The following is a 24,737-nucleotide window of genomic DNA, read 5'->3' as shown; positions in this document are numbered from 1 at the left end:
TGTGACAGTTCCTGTTGTGACCAGCAGATGCCTGCAAACACCATGGAATCATTGTGACCAGACTCATTTAGAGAATGTATTCTGGGTTTAGGAAATGTATGGTGCTGGTCTCTTGTGTTCTTTGTAGTTGGTGCTTTGCCTTTTAAATCTAGACAACTAGAAAATCGAAAAGATCATTTTCTTTTAAAAGCACAGGGCATTTTGTGATTTTTTTTTTTCAGTATTGTAAATCAGTGTGTTTGTCATTTTAAATTTTTACATAGAAATCGTGGAAGGAAAACTGTTGTGAATACTGCGCCTTTCTTATTTTAAAATATGTTCAGAATTTCATACTTATCTGTCTTCATCTTCTCTAACTACTACAGGAGATGTACTCAAAAGGAATAATTCCCCTTACGGCGATATCCACAGTACGGGCTCAAGGAGACAACAAATTTGAAATTGTTACAACACAAAGGACTTTTGTTTTTAGAGTAGAAAAAGAAGGTAAGATTATTTTCAATCTCTGTTTCTTCCCCCCTCCCCCATCTCTCTAGTAAGAATCTAGCTATGTGACTCAGGCTGACACAGAATTGAGTGTTCAATCAACACTGACCTTGAACTCTGAATCCTCAGCCTTCATTTCTCCAAGCTCTGAGAATTCATGCACATACCAACACACCCGTGTCTAAGATGATTTCATTATCACTGTACACATACTTAGAGCCCTTCGTTTCTCACAAAGCAGGTTAATAAAACAGGTAAAGAAAACTATAGCCACTTTTAACTCTGTTGCTTTCAAATAATTTATATTTTAAGAAGAGTTTTTTGAATGTGTAATATTCAAGCCTAAAATGACAAAGTTACAAAGTTGCTCTTTGTATGGTTATCGTTACATACAAAAATCATTTAGTAGGGAGGTATTAAGTATGGGACACTTGTTGAAGCTCTATCCATATAACAATGAAAAGTGGACAAATCCTCTCACAGAGACCATTTCAGTGTCTGATTTTGATAGTGCAAAGTAGGTATTTAATACTAAAAGGCAAATGTCCTAATTATAAACAATTAGATTTTAGGATATTTAAACAAGGAAATCCTTAGTGAAATACGCTGGCTGGCACAGTAGTCTCTGGGTTACAGATCTGTGCTGACTCTACTAACTGTATCATTTTCATGGGAATCATCAACTATGGGACTCCTGGCACAAATGTGACATGTGGGGGAGAGAGGAATGCTCTCTGCTGAGAAGGATGACTCGGGTTCACCCTTGGGAACCATACCATGGGTGGAGACAGTTGATTCCTGCAAGTCCTCTTTAGACTTACCCCATGCACAAGGCACATGCGTATCCCCACTCCTGAGCTCATATATTTGTATATGTATACACATGCATACACACACACACATACATACACACACACGTGGACACAACAGTAGAAATGTGACATGTGCCTTGCCCCGAGTCTAAACGTGTACAGAAGAATATTTTCTGAAGTTGGTTAGTACAGAAGGGGACAGTCATAGGAAATGAACATTCTGTGTCACACTTTTGGTTGATTCTCGTGATGTGGATGGCTGTAAACTGCACTAGGTTTAAATAACACAGGAGAGGCTACATCCTGATTAAATAATAAGAGATCTACCTTGTTTTAAGAACTGTGTTGGGGAAGATTTATAACCGACCTGATTTTTATCACAGTCTTATCCCAGTATGCTCTATTTCAATAGTGATTGTTTGAAGAACTTACTGAATATTGTGTATATACCAGGCATTTTGCCAAATTCAGCATCTTACCAACCTTGCAATGTACCTTGCCTGGTTATTGTTCCGTTTTAAATGTGAGAGCATCTACCAGTAGATGGAGACTACCCTGATGCTAACCACTGAGCAGCATTGCTCTTTAGACTACTCCGATCACAGGACATATGTGTTAACATATGGCACCAAGAAAGTGTTTGATAAACCTATATTTCTAGAAAGTTCCCATGATTACTGAAGGTGATCAATAGTGAGTGTATCCAGCTGCCTGTCAGGGAACAGTGTTCTTTTCAGACTTTGACTACTGATGGTTTATAAGATCAAACTAGAAGCTTATGTTGCTGCTGAAAACATAAACATCACACTAAGTCCCCTAAAACTTGGCATAAAAATATCAAATAGCAATGATTGTAGGGCGTATTATATTGTATAACAAGTCTGTGTCTATTTTGTATATGGATAATGTAGAAAACATCTGATATTTCTATTTTTAATTTTAAAAACATTTTTAACTAAAATACAATCACGATGCTTCCTCCCCTCTTTTCCTTTGTCCAGCCCCTCCGAAGTGCCTGCCCTCAAACTCCTTTTGTGTTCTACCCTTAAACTCAAGATAACATGTTCTTCCCCAAATATTGTTGTCTTACACACACGTGCACACACACACACACACACACACACACAGGCATGTGCAGGCACGCACGTACACAAATGTGTTTACAAATATATAAATACAACCTGTTGACTCAGGCTTTGATTGTATGTATGTGGTTTCAGGAAAAATCAGTTTATATTGGTTAACCAATTGGGTGCTCATCTGTGGAAGAGGCTAACTGTGTCAGCAATCAGCAGTTGCCTACAGTGCCTGTCCATTGCTGTGGACCTGTGAGAATTTTCTCCCTTTCCTGTGACATGTCTGTTGGTATTGCCATTGTTCAGATGTTGTTTCTGTAGACATTTCTGGGAGAGACACTGTCACAGCAGCAGACTTCCTGGTATTCTGGCTCTTAACATTTTTCCTACCCACCCCCTCTTCTACCTTGTGGCCTGACCTGTAGAGGCAGGAGCTGTGATGTAGATGTGGCTGGGCTCCTCACCGTCCATTGATGTCTGTATTGTGTCTAGTTGAGGTTTCCTGCTATTGTCTCCGTTTACTTTAAAGAGAAGTTTCTTTGACAAGGGGTTGTACCTATACTTATAGGTGAGTATAAGGATAAAATTTAGAGTGTAGCAAGGAATTATGCTAGTCTAGCGAAGTGACTATAATAGATTATCTTCTCAAACCCATGACATCACTAGCCCTAGAAAGTTAGCTACGTTTCCTGTACCAGACATTGTTCCCTCCTGTTGAGTGGACTTTAAATCCAATTAGGCTGCTGGTGGTTGCCATCAGCATGTGAGTACCACTTACTTTCCCTTCTGGACATCTTCCCGTTTTCCTCAGTGCTGTGGTTCATGGATGTCACAGCCGATTGTTAATTACTTCTCTCCCTTGGATACTTTCTTCTTTTTTTCTTTTGGTTTTTTCAAGACAGGGTTTCTCTGTATAGCCCTGGGTGTCCTGGAACTCACTTTGTAGACCAGGCTGGCCTCGAACTCAGAAATCCGCCTGCCTCTGCCTCCCTATGCTGGGATTAAAGGCATGCGCCACCACACCCGGCACTTTCTAACTTTTTAAATATGCTCTTTTATAATTGTTTATGTGGATATTGTAACAATTTGTGCATATTTATAAAAACAAAGATGATGATATAGCAAGATTTTCACATTTCATTTGACAGGATCTTTTAAGATTTTATTTTCTCTCTTTTATGACACCGCCCGGCCCTTGGATACTTTCATAGTATTTTCTGGTCCTGGGGAAACTAGACTGCAGGACTATAACTCCCAAAGCCATACGGAGCATGGCTATTACTCTTGGTTACCTCCTAGGGTTGAAGGTAGGCCCAGGTTGCTGTAGATATCACACACTTAGGGCACAGAACTCAGATTATTCGAGTTCCCTTGGTATTTACAAGAAAACAATCCTGGAACACAGATCACTAACCTGGGCTAAAGCCCCCCTCATTCCTTTATAAATCACCCCATCAGTTCTTGGCAGTCTCTACCCTGAAGTGCTTTATAGAGTGTTGTGTATAAGTAGCCACTTCTCTAAATCGAATCATACATAAAATACCATTGCAATTTGGCATTTCCACATTCAAAATGTCTAATGTTTTGATTATTCTGTGTTACACGATAAATATATTACTGTTTTCTCAATTAAATGTTCATTATGTTGAAATCGTATTACTTTGAAAATGGTCTCCCTCAGAGCGAAATTTCACATTGGCTCCTCTTGCTCTGAGATAAGGTGGGTCTGGGGTTCATGGCATTATGGTCTCCATTCATCTGCGTACCTATTCATAGCTACACATATGACACTTTCCAGACAGGTGATGTTATGGGGACCCACCCTCACGGCTTTCACATCTTGGCTATAATTTTGAGGTGATGTGTTTCTGTCCATCTGTACACATTGCAGACAGTGGGGTTGTTGGCTGACTAGTCAGTCACTCATCAACAGGCATCAAGACAGTCCCCCAAGGCGGTTCTGACACTGATACCTGGGAGGCTTTTAAATTACTAACAGTCTATTAGACCTGGCATGAGAAGCAGAATTATAAAAACAACATGGCCAGAAGCATGCAATTATGAAATGTTTTCAAACTCTCCCATCTTTGACCCTCCTTATTCTCTGTACAGGAGACTCCACTTTGGTGAGTGCTCCATACCGTTCTGGAAATCTCTTAAAGATGTTTCAGGACTGTGCTAGGATTCCATATTCCTTTAAAATACTGAATTACAAATAATGTCTTTTGAACAAAGGAGTGCAGAAACCTCTCTCCACTTTTCACTACTATTAATAATATACCTCTGGGGTTAGGGGACTAGCTCAGTGGCGAGCTTACTGTGCAAGGGCAAGAACCTGGGTTCCCGCTCACAGTGCACATGAGGCCAGGGATAGAAGCAAGTTTGTGATTCCAGTGCTGCTGGGGCAGACTATGAAGCAGATAAAGGAGAATCTGGAAGCCGACCAGCGAGTTACTCCATCAGCAAACAAGAGCCCATCACAAGTAAGGCAAAATGCCTGCACAGGCTGTGCTCTGACCTCTGCGCTAAAACCGTGGCAGCCTTTTGTGTACACACACACACACACACACACACACACACACACACACAGAGTAAAGGTGACTGCTCCTCAGTACTGCTCATATATTTGCCCACTTTCAAACTCCATATGTGTCTGTAAACTTTTCTGAAATTTGAACGACTGTTCTGTAGCAGTTAGTGGCCTCTTTAGCTCTGTAAATGTTTTCTCTTGCAAATAAATCAGAATAAAGTGGTGTGTGTGTGTGTGTGTGTGTGTGTGTGTGTGTGTGTGTGTGTATACATGTATAAAATTCTCTTTACTCCCACACCTCACTTCTCATTTCCTCCTCCAAAAGGTTCCCTTCTCACATTCATGTCTTGTGTGTGTGTGTGTGTGTGTGTGTGTGTGTGTGTGTGTATTATGACACACTGATTTTAACCAGGATCATCTATGTATCCGTGTGTATGGAAGTGTCTATTGAAGCCTGATGGCCTAACAGTTTGGTTCACAACTGAAGATGACTGTCCCTCACCCAGAATCCAACAGTTTTAAAAAACTCCGCAGTCAGGCACAGGGCTCCATGAGGTCTTTCTCCATCTATGATGGTCATTTGATATACCAGTCTTGTCACGACCCAGTGAGCCAGTGACCTAATGGCTTTTGCAATGGTGATCCTGTGCTAAAGACAGCATTTCAAGTCCCTCCCCCACCCCCTACACACACATTTCTCTCTTACATGCTTATCTGGTACCGTAACTCTGGTCCAAACCCCATGACTGGGAAGGTCATAGATCCTTACCTCTGTTGTGCAGTTAAATGGTCTTGGTATGATATCCATAGATCCTATTCTGTACAGTGAACTTTAGTGACCGTGGAGACACATGCCTGCTCATAGTGTTTACAATAAATGAGAGATGAGTGCTCAGCCCCTAACAGGGCACTCGTTCCTTAGTGGTCGTTTACTTCCCATTATTCTTGGAGGCCTCAGGAGGAAAATGATCCTAGGGATTGATCATTTTATAGTAGTGCTGCTCTAATATATATATATATGTATATATATATATATATATATATATATATATATATATATATATATATATATATATATATATATATATATGCTTAAAACGTGCAGTTGACAATTTCAAATTAATTACTGAGAGATTGGGATAATATGCTAGCTGTGACCTAAAAACCACAAAGCTCTGGTCTACTTTATTACGTATAGCTGTGACGTTTGAAACATTTAAGACTAGCCAGCAAAGCAACCATTCTTTAGATTACTTGGCAGGAACATCTTGTATGAAACCAACATTCACAAGTGATAACCACAGTAAGTTGGAAACTCTTCCCCCAGAATAGAGCACAGTTTTCTAGTGCAGGCTGGACCTGTTGATGAAGATATCACGCTGTGGAGTTTTTGCTTGTTGGCATTAACTCAAGATACCAGAATGCTTTCAAATATATAATAGCTTTGGGGATATTTGGAGTGTACTTCATCCAGATATGTAAGAAAACCCTCATTTGCAGGGGATTATGTAATGCCTGGAAAATCAGTATTGACTTTGAACATTGAACCCTTTTTAGTATATTAGAAGTTAAAGAAGGATAGTGATAATTTAGAAATTATTATTGTGATTACTTATTGTGAAGTAATCTTCCATCCTTTATTAAGTATAAGTATATCTCATATGAAGACATTATAATCCACAATGAAGTTCCTGAGGGTAGGCTTGTAATAGAAGCTGGCCTAAATCTCAGGGTTTGGCCCTGTTCCTATAAAAACTTTTTGCTTCCTGTGATTGTCTGCTTAATTAATTAATTAATTTTGAGCCTTGATGATCCATCTTTTGTTTAATTTGAGGGCCATTGCTATCCTTGAACATAAAGATTCCCTTTTGGTTTTCGCATTTTGTCTTATTTTTCTACATTTATAGGTCCTTTCTTGTAAAGTCTACTAAGATATGTTAGCGCTCTGAAAATGGGCAGTGTTCTGTGAACTGGATTGCCCCACCACTTCTCCTGGCCAATTTATGAGACCAAATTTCCCTTTATTCTGGGCTATTCATTTTTGGCCAAACATCTGTGAATCAGTTATGTCTTACTCCCTTTAATACACTGACACTTTGAATGTCCTTATATTTCATTTTAATTTTATTATATCGCCAGTGACTTATCCCTGGATTCTGCGCTCCCAGGTCGTCCTACCAGCCATAAACACAGGCATCCCAGTTGTCTCTCCGCCTTGCTAGTTATCCAGAAGTGGTTTTGGGTTTTCCCTTTCTTCTGTAATTCAAAGTACTTAGCGGATGGTGTCTGTGCATATTTGTCATAATTGCCTTGTACGCTCAAACATATCAATATGCTCCTGCTAAAGTTAAGTCTCAGAACTGATGTTGGTCCTGCTGCTTTGTGTGTGTGTGTGTGTGTGTGTGTGTGTGTGTGTGTGTGTGTGTGTGTGTTGTCCTTGCTCAGTGCCCTGATTGGCCATTCTTGCTTCAGGGTTTCTTTCCTTTTTCTCTTTTCTTATTTATTTAATTTTTTAACATTGTTCTTAATTCTCAATATCTATCCCATATCCCCTTTTTTGATGGTGCCAAATGCAATTGTATAAGAATTGAACTAACTTTCTTTATAATCTCTGCAATACCTTTCTCAATGACCTTCAGTAAATCCCTTCTCTCTGTTGAATGGACTCATGTATTATTCGATACAATTTGTATGACATTTATTCTAGTCTGTGCTCCATTATCTGTTCAAATCTAACTTGACTTATTGTCTTGGTTACTCCTTGGAGACTGTATCACATTTCTATGCCACCAGTAGTGTGTGGTGCATAACGGAAGGTCACTTAGCTTTTATGGAGGGAGTGTTAATACCATGTTTTACTTATGGATGCCAAGAAGTGCATGCTGACAGGAGGAGCCTGATATAGCTGTATCCTGAGAGGCTTTGCTAGAGCCTGGCATATATAGAGGCAGATGCTTGCAGCCAACCATTGGACTGAGCATGGGGTCCTCAGTGGAGGAACTAGAGAAAGGACTGAAGGAGTTGAAAGGGTTTGCAACCCCATAGGAAGAACAGTATCAACCAACCAGAGCTCCCAATGTCTAACTCCCGACCAAGGAGTACACATGGAGGGAACCATGGCTCCATCTGTATATGTAATAGAGGATGGTCTTGTTGGGCATCAATGGAAGAAGAGGCCCTTGGTCCCATGAAGGCTTGGTGCCCCAGTGTAGGGAAATGCGAGGGTGAGGGTGGGGAGACAGGAGTGGGTGGATTCACACCCTCATAGAAGGAGGAGCAGGGGTGATGGCATAGTGGGTTTCTGGGGGTGGGGGTGGGGTAATTGGGAAAGGGGATAACATTTGAAATGTAAATAAATAAAATATCCAATTAAAAAAAGAATCATTTGTTAAGTATTCCCCTGCTTAATCCAGCAGTTGTTTACTGAGGCTGCTTTCTCCTGTACCTGTCAACCCCCCCACCCCCATCTCTGATGAAATAACCTGACAGACATCTTAAGGGAGGAAACACTTATCATGGCTCACGCTTCAGACAGTTCATTACATAGTAACTTGGTCTCTTGTACTGGGGAAGATCCAATCCCAGTGGGGAGGATATGTAAAATATAAGTTTCTTCATCTAGACTTAGAGAAAAAGCTAAATGGATGAACAGCACTTGTTTGGCCTTCCAGAGAACTCCTCTTTGTGTAACTACTTTTGCCAACTCTGACTCTTCACTCCTCTCTCTATAACCTCCCAAAAATACCACCACCAGCTGGCAGTCCAAAGCTCAAACCAGGACCCTAATGGAAATATTTCATTTCACAATGATAGCAGAGAGAAAATCCCGTCTCCTGGATCATCTCAGGCATGAAGAAGGTATTAGATTTCCTGGAGTTCTTTCTAAATGGAGAGTCTTATTTGCAGCTGAAATGGAGACTAAGATGTGGCATTTCCTGTATGACCCTAGAAGGTCATCATCCTGGCTCCAGGGCATCTGCATAGTCCTTTCTAGTTTGCTGAAATTGAACTCCTGCCTCTGCTAACAGTGAAATTTAGGCTGTGGTTGTGGTAGAGAATCTGTACATTTGCTTCAGAGCAAGATCTTAGGTGGATTTTTTTTTTGTTTGTTTGTTTGTTTGTTTGTACGTCTTACATATTTTCTCCTCTAATTTCAGAAGAGAGAGATGATTGGATCAGCATATTATTAAGTGCACTGAAGTCACCATCACTTGCATCACAGTTGCAAGCAGCTGTGGCCCCTGAGAAATGTGGATATCTTGAATTGAGAGGGTATAAAGCCAAAATTTTTACCGTGTTAAGGGGCAACAGTGTGTGGCTTTGCAAAAATGAACAGGTGAGCTTTGTTACAGTAATTGTGATTTACTATTCTTTAATGATAGCGACTGTGCTTAACTTTTGAGAGCTATGTGTATTTTTATTTATAGTTTTTGGGTTTGCTTAAAAAATTCTAGTAACTATAACAAAGAAAATCTGGTTGACTGCTTTATTTCAGCAAAGTTCCTTCATCAGGTGTGAGGGTTTGTTTTCTTTTAGTGGACTGAGAAAGTATCATTGTTGAAATGTATGCCTAAATTGAAGTAACATACAGCTGTCAGAGAATAATTGAAAACAAATACTGATGTTTATGAATGGGCCCCATTCCACTTCTTTTCAATAGAAAACCCAGAAGGAAGTAATTAGTAGCCCAGTGTATTAGTTGCTTTTCTGTTGGTATGAAAACACCATGACCAAAGGCCCTATAGAAGCAGCAGCTGATTCTAGCTTAAGGTTCTAGAATAAATAGAGAGTCCGCCATGACAGTGAAGCATGACAATAAGAATAGGAAGCTCTGAGCACACATCTTGAGCCCTAACCATGAGCAGAAATCAGAGAGGGTGAAGGGAAAGGCTGACGATTAAAGGTCTCTGGTCACACCACAGTGACATACTTCTTTCTGCGAGGCCACATCTCTAACACGTCTAACAGCTCCCCCAAGCAGTGCTACTGACTGAAGACCAAATATTCAAAAATCTAAGCCTATGGGGTACCTATCTCCTTGGAGCTACAACTCTTAAGTTTGATTATGTTTCTTTTTCTTTGAGCACTTATTCTATTTGTCATGAAATTGCTTTGGTAATAGAGGGATAGTTCAGAGAGGTAGGTATTGACATATGTAAGTGCATATATTTACAGCTGTATCTATATCTTTATATCTATATCTATCAAGATATGTACATATGTATATATGTGTGTGTGTATATATATGTCACATATACACAATTATATGTGCTTTAACTATTAGATTATTGAATTTGCTTAAAACGCTAAAGAGATAGTTTATTTTTGAGAGGTTTGTTGATAATTAAAGTGTTTTTCTATATCTTATGAGATTTATACTTGATTCTGTAGTGCAGATTTCCTTTTCTCTACATTTTAGACTTTTGTATGTAAAAGAAAATTCTTCCTTATTAGGTGCTTAGTTCTTATTTGAGATACAAAATATTGTATTTTGAATAGAAATGAATTCTAGAATGAATTCATTTAATAATGGACTATGGTAAGTTATAAACATTGCCTCTTTTCTTATCAAAAGCAGAGTTATCAACTCAAAACAAGCAACAGGAAAAAAAAATAAAACTCCAGCTCTTTCACCCAATGTCCTCAAAATTCATTGTGAATGTATTCATTATTTTGGGGGAAATATGCTAGTCAATAAGCTGTGGAAAGCATCACTGAGTAACATCAGCAAACTAATAATGTGAATATTTAGCATAATCCTAAAAAACAGTGACATACAGCTTAGCAGCGTATGTGAACTGGATGTGAATATTGTTTCTGAAGTCTCTGAAGATAGGTGATTAAATGTTTCCTCATTGGAATTCAGGTCAAAACTCATAATTTGCATCTATCTGTGTTGAAGTTACTCTGCCAAATTGAGGTATTCATTTTTGTATGTGCACAGACCCAATACAATTCCTATTATTCATTTCATTGCTCACATTAGCTAGATTATCTGAGTTTGTGTTATTTTCTAGAAATAATATATTTTTTGAGTTTTATTAACACTTTAGAAGAAGGAACTTTTTTCTTTTATGAAATCATTGCTTCAGTAATAATTTTGAATGTGAAATCTAAAATGTTTGTCCCTGGTTGAGTGCCAGGTATTATGCTAACTAATTTATAAATACTCCATTTTAATCTTTCCTATAATTATAGGAAGATGCTGTCATCTGTGAATTAAATGAATAAAATGAAGTTTATATAATTTGTAACAGGGCTAATAGTTTTATATTCCAAACTTAATTTAAAACTAGAATTTTTTAACTCTAAAGTTATCTTTTTTACTAAAAGCTTGGTTTAAGTCTTTTCTCAACTTCTATCTTTTAGAAATGAGCAAGGATTATTTTTGTGACTAATTCCATTGCCTCAGAAATTTGGGGCAAGCACTTAATGTGGTGTCAGGCTGTACACTCTCCAAAGCGTGTGCATATCTAGCAGGGCAGTTTCATCTGGGAGGCAAAGTGTCAGACAGGAGCAGCTGCAGGTCAGGAGCCCCCTGCTTTTGTTGCCTGTTCATTGACTTTGCTTTCCCGAGACAGGGTCTCTTGTAGCAGATGAGCTTGAACTTTCCATCCTCCTGCCTCTCTCCCTTCCAAGTGCTGAGGTTAAAGTCCAGTGCTGTTATATCTCTGTCAGTGCTGAATTCCATGGGAAGGCATTGTGGAGTGGTCCCAAACACGGGGCATCAAAGAAATTTGAGAATTAGAAACAATTCCATTTGGACAAATGAATACATTATTCTTAAAAATGAAAGCAGTAAGGCTGATGTACATACCATCTTTAGATATGTAACCTATTTTTAAAATAAGCATTTTAATGTACATTTATTTATTTTTTCCTCTCATACATTGAGGTGGGTATATTTTACCTTTAAAGATATATATATTTGTGTGTGTGTGTGTGTGTGTGTGTGTGCGTGTGTGTCTGTGTGTTGCTTGCATCAACTTATACAGAGTCTTCTTGACTACTTGAACAAACTGCATGCAGTGCCATTCCAGCTTTTAAAGCCTTTCCTTTTTGTTATTTGCCTTGTTGTCCTGAGGATAGCTGTCTACTACTGATCTCATATAAGGAAGCAGCTGTTGGGAAGAATCCCCTAGGCTGCTGAGGTAGGACAGACTTTCTCCTCAACATGCAGGGTTCACCCAAGTGAGGGTATTGGCCTGCTTTAGGAAAGCACTGGATGATGGTGATATATATTGATGTGAACACATACACAAACACACACAGACATGTACATAAACACATGCATGCACACTAGTAATTTTCTTTTTCTTCTTTATAAGATTTATTTTATTTATTTTATGTATATGAGTACACTGTAGCTGTACAGATGGTTGTGAGCTATCATGTGGTTGCTGGGAATTGAACTCAGGACCTCTGCTCACTCCAGCCCAAAGATTTATTTATTATTATATGTAAGTTCACTGTAGTTGTCTTCAGACACACCAGAAGAGGGCAGCAGTTATCATTATGGATGGTTGTGAGCCACTATGTACTTGCTGGGATTTGAACTCAGGACCTTCGGAGGAGCAGTCAGTGCTCTTAACCACTGAGCCATCTATCCATCCCAGTAATTTTAAAAGATTATGAAACAAATATATTTCTTCAAAAGTGTGAGATGCAAAGTTTTTGAAGTTTTCTATGATTTGCATTGGATCTAATTATAGCTATATAACAGAACGTAATTGTTTTATTATTCATAAGGAACAAATTCATTGCCCATGTAATTTCTTGGCATAAAGACATATTGTCTTAAAAAGAGATTGACCTATAACACTCTAACCAAGGAATTGAATTCAGTGTGCTTTCCATTAATGGATACATAATTTTACTGATTTGTTGATTGTTCCAGTGGGAGTGAACAGACACTGGATAAATGATAAGGTTGGCCATAATGAAGAAGTCTCATTTACCCTAACCACATGTATTGGACTGGGAGGATGCAGCTAGGGGTTTTCATTCTTACTCTGCGATGGCAAACTGTTTTGGGTGATGCAGTTATTCCTGTTATCTAGCATCATTGTGAATGGAGACAGACCACTGCCTCAAAACTTGTCATTACTTTGTTGACATGTCATATTTCTGGCCCTATTCCTGGGGCATTATCTTAACCTTTGGGGATATGTAGTGTATTCACATCCAAGAAAGTACTAAAATGTGGTACTTCATGTGATAGGTGAGTCTGAAACCACACACTGAAATTCTATGAAGTGTTTTACTTCTTCTAAAGTGACCAGCATCCAGCTAAAGGGAGGATGGAAAGCCTGGAGGTGGAGCATGTATAAAACTTCGCTTTACCACCTGCCTGTGGGCACAGCAATGGGTCTTTATTCACCCCTGGATGATATACATAGTTTTTATTTTCTTAGATTTAATCTATTTAGAAGAATAACCTTCTCCCAGTTGGACCTTACAAACACTTTAGTAAACATTAAGAAAATCGCTATTGTTGTATGATTTTAGAACTGGAAAGACTGTTCCTAGCATGTCGTACACAATTCCGAGAGACTGTAGCTTGTGCTTTGTTACTCGGTCACACTTACTGAAATGTCAGAGATTCATAGAACAATCTAAAACATTCAGCCTTTCTTGAAAAGTTTCCTTACTGCATTTTTCGCTTCATGTAGAGCTGTGTTATCTAAAGGTTTCTGAAAACTCCAGTTGTGTCATTAGAATTTAGGAAAAGGAAAGCCATGAGAGATCATTTTTATTTGCTTGATCCGTGAGTTTCTTTCACTCTGCTTAGGGAGAATTTACTCTGCCTTGAAGATTGTTGTGCATCCATTCAGACCCTACCTTCTAGTCCTCATGGATGCCCTCTCAGTGCCAGCCCACCCGCAGAAGCATCTTCTGGACAATTTTGTCTTTATTTTCTGAAATTATCTTTAGTACTGAGACAAGAGCTTGCATTTTCTCACTTATGTTCACCTTGAACTCACTTTCGCCATAAACACGTTTATAGTTTTTGAAACTCCCTCTCATTCTTAAGAGCAGCGGTGTGAGCCTGCTGGCAGTTCTTGCTGTTCATCTGTATTGTGCTCTCTAACTGTTCTCAACTCCTTGAATAATATACATCAACCTGCATTTAATACCAACTTCTGGTTTCCTCCATGCTAGGTTTAAAGGCCCTTGTTCTCCCTTGCTATGTGTGCTTCCCTTCATTACCACACTGCTGTAGCCGAAACCCAGAGGGGCTCTCAGGCTGCAGAACAGAGAGATTGGAGGGGATTCATATAAAATATTACCCGAGGTGCTTTTAGTATTTTCTTTTTTTAGCTAGGTTCTAAGATGTGAAAGAGGAAAAGAAAGGCAAGGATATTTAGAGAAGACTTTTGTTAGAGAGGCAGTAGCATCTTGGAAACTGTCTTAGTCAGGGTTTCTATTCCTGCACAGGCATCATGACCAAGAAGCAAGTTGGGGAGAAAAGGCTTTATTCGGCTTACACTTCCACATTGCTGTTCATCACTGAAGGAAGTCAGGACTGAAACTCAAGCAGGTCAGGAAGCAGGAACTGATGCAGAATCCATGGAGGGATTTTCCTTACTGGCTTGCTTCCCCTGGCTTGCTCAGCCTGCTCTTATAGAACCAAGACTACCAGCCCAGAGATGGCATTACCCACAAGGGGACTTCCCCCCTTGATCACTAATTGAGAAAATACCTTACAGCTGGATCTCCTGGAGGCATTTCCCCCAACTGAAGCTCCTTTCTCTGTGATAACTCCAGCCTGTGTCAAGTTGACACAAAACTAGCCAGTACAGAAACCAACACTGGAATTCTTCACCTAATTACCCTGTGCATGGCCCTTGTCACACAAATTAAATGCGACCCCTTACATACTTAGCTCTATATCAGAAGCCTTCCATATTTCAGTTTTCACAATTTTCTTCTTTTCCTTAGTCCTGCAGTGTGTTAAACATGTGACAACATTTCCATATTATCACTTTCAATCTGTTTAAAAGTACTTCTGTAATTGGATGTATATGGGTTATACTAGAGTCATTATGTTTCAAGATCCATCTGTCTACTTAGGAAGAATTTAGCAGGCACTTTTCAATTTCTGGCTGGTATAGAGGGAAGCTCACCTGTGGAAAGCTACCTAATCCCTTTTCTCTGGAAGCTTAGTTTGTGGTGAGAATAACAAAGTAACATACATTCCCAGGAAATTTCTGAGAATCTCTGTGCAACATTGTTAGCCATCATTTTGTCTCCTGTGTGGTGTGTATGTATCCATATGTGTGTGGCCATGTGTGTGTATGATGTTGTGTGCAGTGTGTGAATGGATGAGGAGTCCAGTGGTTAACATCAAGGGTCTTCTGTAATTCCTTTCTCTCTTACTGAGACAGGGCTTCTCAGTTGAACCAAGGTCTCACCATTTTGGCTTGCCTCACCAGCCAGCTTGCCTTGGGGAGTTCCTATATCTATATTCCAAGCCCTACCCTGAGAATTAGAGACAGGGTGGCATTTACATCTATTTCAGGGTTCTACACTGTGGTCCTAATGCTTTAAAATATCAGGTCCTTTAACCACTGAGCCATCTCCCCATTCTTCCTCTAGGTTCAATCACTTCAAATCAAATTTTCTCTCTCTCTCTCTCTCTCTCTCTCTCTCTCTCTCTCTCTCTCTCTCCCTTTCTCTGTCTGCCCCTCCTCAATGGGTAGATGTAACTTCAGTATTTAACCTCACAACTATTCCTCAGGACTGAGGATATGACTCAGTGGGCAAAATAGCCTGACAGGCAAGCAAGAAGACCAGAGTTTGAATCCCCAGAACACATGTAAACACAAGATATTTAACCTGAGCATCAGTATTCTAGTCTTCCTACAAGGAGATGGGACATGCTGAGAGGAGAACCCTCAGAAATACATGAGCAAGTAGCCTGGTGGGTGGGACATCAAGGTAACATGGAGACCTTGTCTCAAACAAGGCGGAAGTAGAGGACTGACACCTGAGGTTGTCCTTTCTCCTCCACAGCTTCTTTGTGGCCTGAACAGTCCTAAATTCCCATACACACATGCCTACAGATAGACAGGCACAATGACAGACACACAGAATTCCTCTGACACTTTTCAGCAAGGCCCATTTACAGTTAAAATGTTGTCTACTGTGAAACGTGGCTCAGCAGTTAGGAGCCAGGACTTTCAGAAGACCTAATTTTGAGTCTCTGAGCTCCTCTAAAGAAACCGAGATGGGCTCCTGGAACCCATTTTGGTAGCTCATGGCTACCTGAAACTACAGCTCCAGGGACATCCAATGCCCTCTCTGGCCTGCACTCACATGAACTATTTTCGCCTTCTCCTGCCTCCCCCGTCTCCCTCTTCCTCTCCCTCCCCTCCTCCTTCCCTCCCTCCCTCTACACTTCCCTTCCTCCCTCCCTCCCTCTTTCTCTCCTTTCTTCTCAAACACATGCTGAAAAAATAAAATCTTTAAAAAAAATAAAATGTGTATAGTATAATATGTATCATTATCATTTAATCCTAAAAGATATTTTTAAGGATTTATTTATTTTGATGTGTGTGTGTATGAGAGAGAAAGAGAGAGAGGGAGAGGGAGAGGGAGAGGGAGAGGGAGAGGGGAGCATAAGTAAACCAGATAAGCCACAGGAGGATGTCAGATCTACTGGAGCTAGAGTTATAGAAATTGGTAATTTTAGTTGTTTAGATTTCAGCACATGGATGTGAAGCGAATTTAAGAGACGTGGCCTTGGCTTCCTTTTGTTATGCTTCCCAGATAGTTTCCCATCACTTCCTGATGGGTTTTTTAAAATATCACGCTAATATTAGCTAGTTCATTACAAGCAGATGTCTTGTTTGGTGAGTTTGGGCAGCCATTTGATGCTCATTGTGGCACTGGCACTTTAACTACATAAACTCTTTTGATTAAATACCCTCAAATCAGAGCCTAATAGAGGCTCTTCTCGGCCCCATCCCTCCTAATGTGAAGTCTGATGCTTCAACCTGGGGATGGAGTACTAATAGTATTTAAACTGGCCTCCAAGGGCTTGGTTTATATGGCACAGAATGAAGCCACAGGATATAGGTGGTGACCTCGCGCTCTCTGGGTTCTTTCTCTGGCCAAGCTCTGCATCTGGTGTCTCCTAGAAGTCTAGTGCCAAAGTCACACAATGCCACATCTGTTTTCAACAAATGTTTAAACACCGAACTCTTAAATTCCTGGCAGGGAAACCTAGCATTCATGGTTTCTAAAAATAGGATTGAGATTTCAGCAGATTTGGGGTTAACAGACTTTTCTTAATTTCTCTCCCGAGGGACGAGCATGTTTCTTTGATCTTGCACTGGTTGGTTTGATCGGTTCAGAATTACTCTCATTGGAATAAACTTGTATAAATGTCTCATTCCAGTATCTTGGTCAGTATTTGTGATAAATTCTTTCTGGATATTTAATACAGAGTCATTCCGTGATTACAGATGAAATGGAGTATTTTATGAATAACAACTTCTGCCTGTAAAACTTTTAAATGAAAGACTTCTCTGGGCATCTTCAGCTTTTAACTCACATCATTTCATTTAATTTTTAATAACTGTACTTTAAGGTAGAATTACTCTATGTACAAGGGATGTGACTGAGGTCTAGATAGGCCAGGTAGCTTGCTAATGCTTACTCAGCCGGATTTCTTCTTAAGCCTGACAGTGCCAGGTCATTTGCACATCGGCACTGTCTAGGTCTGCTGGCAACACCTGGGACCCATGCTGCATGTGGTAATTGTCTTCCTGCTGAAATTCTGTGCTGGCCACAGACACTAAATATAGAATATCGCTTATTCTACAAGCCCTCTTTAGTCTCTTAAATTAAAGATATTTAATTTAGGGTTCTGCCTTTTTTTGTTTTTGTTTTTTTGTTGTTTTTTTTTTCATGCTCTTAATTCTCAAGGTGGGAAAGAGAGATGGACACAGATATTTGTTGTCAAATATCCAGGAAAGAGACATCCTTTGGGTATATTCTAATAGTCTAAAAGGAGGCTAAATATCACCAAAGTATGCTTAATAGGAACTGCAGTTGTTTCACATTCAATAGCTCTCAAGAGCACTGACATTTATTTTGTTACCCTGCTCTATATTTTACAGTCAATTGGTGCTAGGGAGCTGTGTGCATCCTCTAATTACTCAGAACCATATGGCCATGGCAGACAGTTGATAAATGGGATATCATTTTTCATGATAAGAAAATATCATCTTTACCTTCCTGGAGAGAAATTTGGAATGCTGAGCTGACCCTCACTTTACCAGGAATTACAGCTTTCCATGTAGAGACTTTATGACTCGTGTAGAGAGACGAGAGGCTATCCATCCGGGCCGGAAGCATGATGAGCCTCATCAGTTCCCATAACAGGTTGTCATCCCACCATCTGCTGGGCTGGTGGTCAAAGCATTATGAGCGTCTGCCCTTAGTATCACACAATGCGTGCAGGCCAGGGACCTCACAGAAAACCGTGGAGTGGCCAGATATCCATCTCTTGTCAAGAGCCTCGTTGTGGAGAATTGTTGGAAGGCCATTTAGGGAAGGCACACTGGTTTATCTAGTTTCTTCCTATAGCAAAGTTAAACAGAGACCTCATTTTACTAGTCTCACCTTCGTCATTTATAAGAGTGGGCTCCAGTTTCCCAGCATACACATTTGGGGTTTTTTTTCCAGCAGTTACATGATTCAGCAGGGGCATTTGTATAGACAATTGGGAATTGGTATTTTCCATTTATAAAGTAAAGTCAGTCTGGTACTGATGTGTAGAAATGTCTTAATGTGGCCGATTAAAAGTTTGATGTTCCTTCTCATTTGGTATAGTTTGTCATCCTAGGCTAATTATACGAAATGGAAATCTATCACCTCCAGTTCTAATTATTCTACAGTAATCAATATTTTTGTTATGTCCTTGATTTTACATTATTTCTTTGAAATTATAATATAATTTTATATTTCTATTCATACATTCTTCCTTTGTACCTTAACATTATGAACCATTTATTATTCTATCAGAAAATGTAATATTGCATTGATTTATTTTCTCAATAAATCATTTTTCTCATTTTACCTATAACTGTTCACACTGAAAAGTAATAAATTTTTACTGGGGAGATGACTCAGTGCATAGAAGCACTTGCTGTGCAAGAAGGAAGACCTGAGGGAGGGTCCTCATATCATATTATAGCAGGCGTGTCCACATGTATGCACGTGACTCCAGTCAGGCATGTACACACACACACATGCACACACATGCACAAACACATGCACACATGCAGAAAGAAATACCGCCCCCCACAGATTTTAATATATCTATTTGTATATAAATACACACAGATAATATATATATATGTCTATATAACTCTAGCTACACAAACACAGATACAGACACACAGAAAGACCCACAGATACACACACAAAGAATATATATATATATATATATATATATATATATATATATATATATATATATATATATATATATATATGTGTGTGTGTATATATATATACACACATAGACACTATATATATCTGTGTGTATAACTAGCTACGCACACAGATTCTCTCTCTCTCTTTCTCTCTCTCTCTCTCTATATATATATATATGTGTGTGTGTGTGTGTGTGTGTGTATGTGTGTGTATAATATATATTCATAACTAGCTACACTGACACACATACAGACACTATATATGTGTGTGTGTATGTATGTATGTGTATAATTCTAGCTGCACACACCCACACAGACACCATATATGTGCATGTATAACTAACTATATACATAGATTCTCTCTCTCAATATCTTATGTGTATGTGTTAATGTATAGCTCCACATGTCCACGTGTAACTACTGCACTATGGAGAATGACAACAGAAAACTGCTGGAGCCTGATTGGCACCAGCTCCTCTACAGGTTCAGTGAGAGACTATCTCAGGGAATAAGGTGGAGAGTGAAAGAACAGATGCCCTGGTGTCCTCATCTCATCTCCCTCTATCCAAAACAACATGCATACCCCATACCCCAAACATATACATATGCAAACCACATGAATGATAATATCAGTAATAAATGCCTTTCTACAGTGTCACTGATTTCCCTGAATGCATACATAAATATGGGAAATTTGGTTCTAAAATTGTTTTGCTATAGTTGTATCAAATAAGAGTGCATTTAGTTATAAGCACAGTGACCTACAGGGAGGCTATGAGATAGTGACTTCTGGTTGTTGAAATCTGGTGAGATCAGAGAAGCCCTGGTGCTTACAGGAGTCTTCTCCACACTCATTTGTGCACAGATGTCTCAAGGATTACTCTACTCTAAAACAACCTGTGATTCTAAATGACAGGGCTAGATGATATGGAAGGGCAGGGGGCGAAAGGCTTTCTTCTTAACAGAGGTATCTGTATGCTCACATGGTATTTTATACCATATTGATCAAACATTGGGTATATGGGTATTGGGTATATATTCTTATGTGTTAACAGGAATACTAACATAGTACTTAATACATAGTACTCTTTCTTCTCATGCATTAGTTACAATAGAAAAAATATTGTCTTTCCCTCTTATCAGTTTTCTAAATTGCATTTGCTACATGTCCTTATTGAAAAATGGAACAGTATTCTTGTATTTTCCTCTACTATGGATTTCTTTTTCTCATCACAAATTAGGAACTCTGGGCACATTTAATCTGAATCTACTCACCCAAATCATTCCTTTCTTGGGATGGTAATTTAACAAAATATTGAGTGTATTTATTCCGAAGTTACCAAGCCCATATGATTAGGCAGAATATTGCCAACCTTGATGCTTTTAGAATGTGCTCTTCCTGGTTTCTAATTTCCAACAGGACACAGTAAACCCAGTGGTTTCCAGTGTTGAGCAAAGGGTTGTTTTCATACCACACTGGAGCTGGAGGACATGTTTAAGAGTCTGATTGGAAGAGTGGGAGTGTGAACTCTTACAATTCATAAAACTGAATATAAAAGTGCCTTTGAATATAAACGAAGAGGAACAGAGTTCCTCAGCAGATATATTGTAACAAGAATAAGTAAAAGTCAGCAGCTACATATTTAGTTCCTTTCCATCATATAGGACTAGATGTGCATTGCTTTCCTTTCCATCATATAGGACTGGATGTGCATTGCTTGTAACTATCTCTTTGAGTCTCAATTTACCCAACACTTCATATTTAATTTCATAATTCCCTTTAGTTTTTCTGCCAAATAAATACTTAGTACATGTTAAAGGCTGCTTATTAGACACAGCTGAAGATTCTGCCAACTGTTCAAAGCAAGGCACATACATCCATGGCATTGACTCTCAACTTCTGGGTTGAAACCCATTTGCAGGTTTGAAGGACACTGTCACAGGGGTCACATATAAGATATCCTGCATTTTGGATACTTATATTACAAAAACAGTAGCAAAATTATCGTTATGAAGTAGCTACAAAAATACTTTTATGCTTAAGGGTCACCACTACATGGGGAACTAAAGGGTTGTAGCATTAGGAAGGTTTGAACCACTGATCTCTGGTTTGATCAACTTAGCTTTCACATGAAAAAAACCATCAACTTTCAGGGAAGCTTAGGTTGGTTCAGTGTTATCATACACTGGAAGGACCTGCCTACTGTGAGAACTGAGCTTTTTATGTTCTAGTTGTCTAACTGCATCTACATGCATACTAACGTTTCTAGGAGTCCCTGAATAACGAAAACATCATGGCTGTATGTTTAAAAAAATGGTTTTGTGCTTTTACTCCATACTAGGATTTTAACAGTGGACTTGGTATTACCATAATTCCTATGAATGTTGCAAATGTGAAGCAAGTAGATCGAGCTGTGAAACAATCTTTTGAGATAATCACTCCCTACCGGAGTTTCAGGTAAGCTATTTTTAAACAGTTGTGTGTCTGTGTATGTGTGTGTGTGTGTGTGTGTGTGTGTGTGTGTGTGTGTGTGTATGACTACTAAATGGTCTGGTGGAAGTTTTGTAATGCTGGTAGTATTACATTTTATAGGACAATTATAATCATTGTTTCTCATCCACATTGTCTAACTAATTAGGCAAGGAGGAAATCACTGAAAGTGGCTTGGATAATTGCGACTGGCAATGATATTGTCTTCGTGAGGCATGGATTGCTTCTTTTTTGTAGTACCTTGTTCATGCACTGAGAATAGCGAATATGTTAATACTTTCACATTTTACAAAGAATGAAATCGTGTTTTGTTATCTTTGGATTGTGTTGTCTTTCTTTCAGCCTGATCAAATGAATCCCACTTTAAAGTTGGCTTCCCTTAGAGTTGCTGCATGGGATTTCTTCCAGTGCCACGGCTCAGAGTCATGCTGAGTTTAATGGATCACAGGAAGTCATTCATTGAAATATTTTAACATCTTGATGTATATCTAAAGTATACTATGATGTTTGAATATTTGTATCACTATGACAATGGACAACACTTAATGTACTTACGATATTTTAATCATGCATAATGATTCTATAGGCTCAGTGTATAGTATAGACATGGGTAAATTTGTTGAGTGTAACTACAGTGATAGTTTGTCCCAATGACACACTGTTTGGGAGTCAGAAGCAATTATTTTAGGCATTTAAATGGCTTAATTATTTCTGAGATATCCTTGAGTACATTGATACATTTTGTGCCTCAAAATAAGTTGGTAGACTCCAATTTTATTAAAATGATCAAAGAAAGACTAATAAGCTTTAATTTCACATTTGCAGATCTATAGCTTGAATTGTAGCCCAGTGGCATTGTGCTTGCCTACTTGACTAGCATGCACAAAGCCTTGGCTTCTGCCCTCAACACTGTCACCTTCCCCCTTCTCTCTCTCTCTCTCTCTCTCTCTCTCTCTCTCTCTCTCTCTCTCTCTCACACACACACACACACACACACACACACACACACAGAAGCAAATTCTAACCTCTGATGACGACGACAGATACTGGGTGTGACTAACCTCTAGGAAAACTTGAAATCAATGAGAATTTGTTAGTCTTGTAGGAATGAAGAAATCATAATGTTCTCTGGAAAATATAAGTCTTTTAAGCCACTTATTCTATGAACTATTTAGAAGAGTCTAACACCAATTTCTCTCATTATAATTCAAGTCATTATAATTCCTAGAACAAAAATTTTAATGTGACAGATAACTTACAGTAGTTTTGTTTTGTGTCATTGTGGCAGATTTGGATAATACCTATAATAAACAAACAATAAATCTTTCGTGAAGGGCAGCAGTGTTGTTTATTTTAATATTTTACCCATTCACCGAGGCATCTAGCCAACACTCAGAAATCAGACTGTGTCAGAACTGGCTAAAATTGAGTTAGTAATCCCTTAAAATAGTAACCATTTAAAACTTTTCATGTTTCTCAATCCCTTAATGCCATCTGGCCAGACTTCTAATTTAAAATATTCCATTTTTAAATCTGACAAAAATCACAATTTCTGGTGGGTGTTTTTTTTTCTTTTTGATTATTTTAGTTTTAAAATATGATGCTATAGTTGCTTGGCAATATATCCTGGCAGTCTTGAAACCCTGCCAGTCTCTTTTTTTGATTATTATATAATCCATTGCTTAAGAGATATGACTCTCATTTTTTTTTGACCTACCAAGGCAATTCGTGTCTATTTTGATTAAAAATAGTAGGCGTATTAATTTTGAAGATATGTGGAAAGGGCCATAAACAATATGGAAAAAATCAAAAGAAAAAGAAAATGATTTGTTAAATTAGATAATTTTTAATAGAAAAAGACAATCCAATACTGCCCAGGAGGCATAATTTTAGCTGCTATTTAATTTGTGGATGAAATGAATATGCAAACTGAACACCCTGCTTAATTGGCCTTTACAAGGGAGATCAATAATGCAGAAATGTTAATTGTTTCAGCTTCACAGCAGATTCGGAGAGAGAGAAACAGGAGTGGATTGAAGCTGTGCAGCAGTCGATAGCAGAGACTCTCTCTGATTATGAAGTAGCAGAGAAGATTTGGTTTAATGAGTCCAACAGGAGCTGTGCAGATTGTAAAGCTCCAGACCCTGACTGGGCATCCATCAATCTCTGTGTCGTCATCTGTAAGAAGTGTGCAGGTAATTAGTGATGAGCTATGCTCATCTCTGCTTGGTGGCAGATTGGCACTGACTGTTCTTTGTTAGCACACATAAAGTGCCCTAGGTAATGGTTGTAGAAAGTGAAGGGAGATAAACCTTATCAAGTAGAAGTTCATTTAGAAATGTAATACTATCTTCAGTTCTATCTGGATCCAATATAAAAATTAAATTTTAAGTATGCAATAACATTTGGGTTTACTGGTCCATGTGTAGATTTTTAAAATAATACAGTTAAATGGTTTTTTGTTGATATTAGAATATACCCAGAACAATTCTGCATATTTCCATACTTACTTTTGGTGATGATATCATTGCCTTAAGGTGTATTTTTTTATATTGAAGACATTCTAGGCTCTTCTCTGAATGCTGGATCTGACATCTCCTATCGTATGAATTTGAAGCATAGTGTTTCACAGTAGAATTGATGCTTATGGAAAAAAAAAACTAGTGCTGATGTGTTTTTAAAGATAAAGAGAGAAGGGGGGATGTTCTATGGAGGTGTGGTAAGGTGTGGGGGAAGTGGGTGTCCCAGCAGGCCCATGCTGAGGCATCCCTTCCCCCTGAGGGACCAGCCACATGGCGGTATAGTATAGAATAGAGTTTATTCAGGGCATGGGGAGGGGAGTCAAGAGGGTAGGAGAGAGAGAGAGAGAGAGAGAGAGAGAGAGAGAGAGAGAGA

The 24,737-nt window shown here is 38.8% G+C and overlaps 1 protein-coding gene across 3 annotated transcripts in view; it reads left to right on the top strand.

Moving 5' to 3' along the window:
* The window catches only part of Arap2 (ArfGAP with RhoGAP domain, ankyrin repeat and PH domain 2), a 160,097-nt gene that overhangs the window by 57,706 nt on the left and 77,654 nt on the right, over window positions 1-24,737 (top strand). For all 3 annotated transcript variants that reach the window (XM_029545277.1, XM_021211156.2, XM_029545276.1), the window contains exons 8-11: window positions 366-486; window positions 9,062-9,240; window positions 21,694-21,809; window positions 23,838-24,037. In XM_029545277.1, coding sequence (XP_029401137.1) covers window positions 366-486; window positions 9,062-9,240; window positions 21,694-21,809; window positions 23,838-24,037 — 616 coding nt within the window. The remainder of the gene's footprint in view (window positions 1-365; window positions 487-9,061; window positions 9,241-21,693; window positions 21,810-23,837; window positions 24,038-24,737) is intronic.

The sequence above is a fragment of the Mus pahari genome, chromosome 13 (genome assembly GCF_900095145.1).
Source record: "Mus pahari chromosome 13, PAHARI_EIJ_v1.1, whole genome shotgun sequence".
NCBI classification, from domain to species: domain Eukaryota; kingdom Metazoa; phylum Chordata; class Mammalia; order Rodentia; family Muridae; genus Mus; species Mus pahari.
The sequence above is the reverse complement of the archived record's forward strand: the minus strand, read 5'-3'. Positions and strand labels throughout refer to the sequence as shown.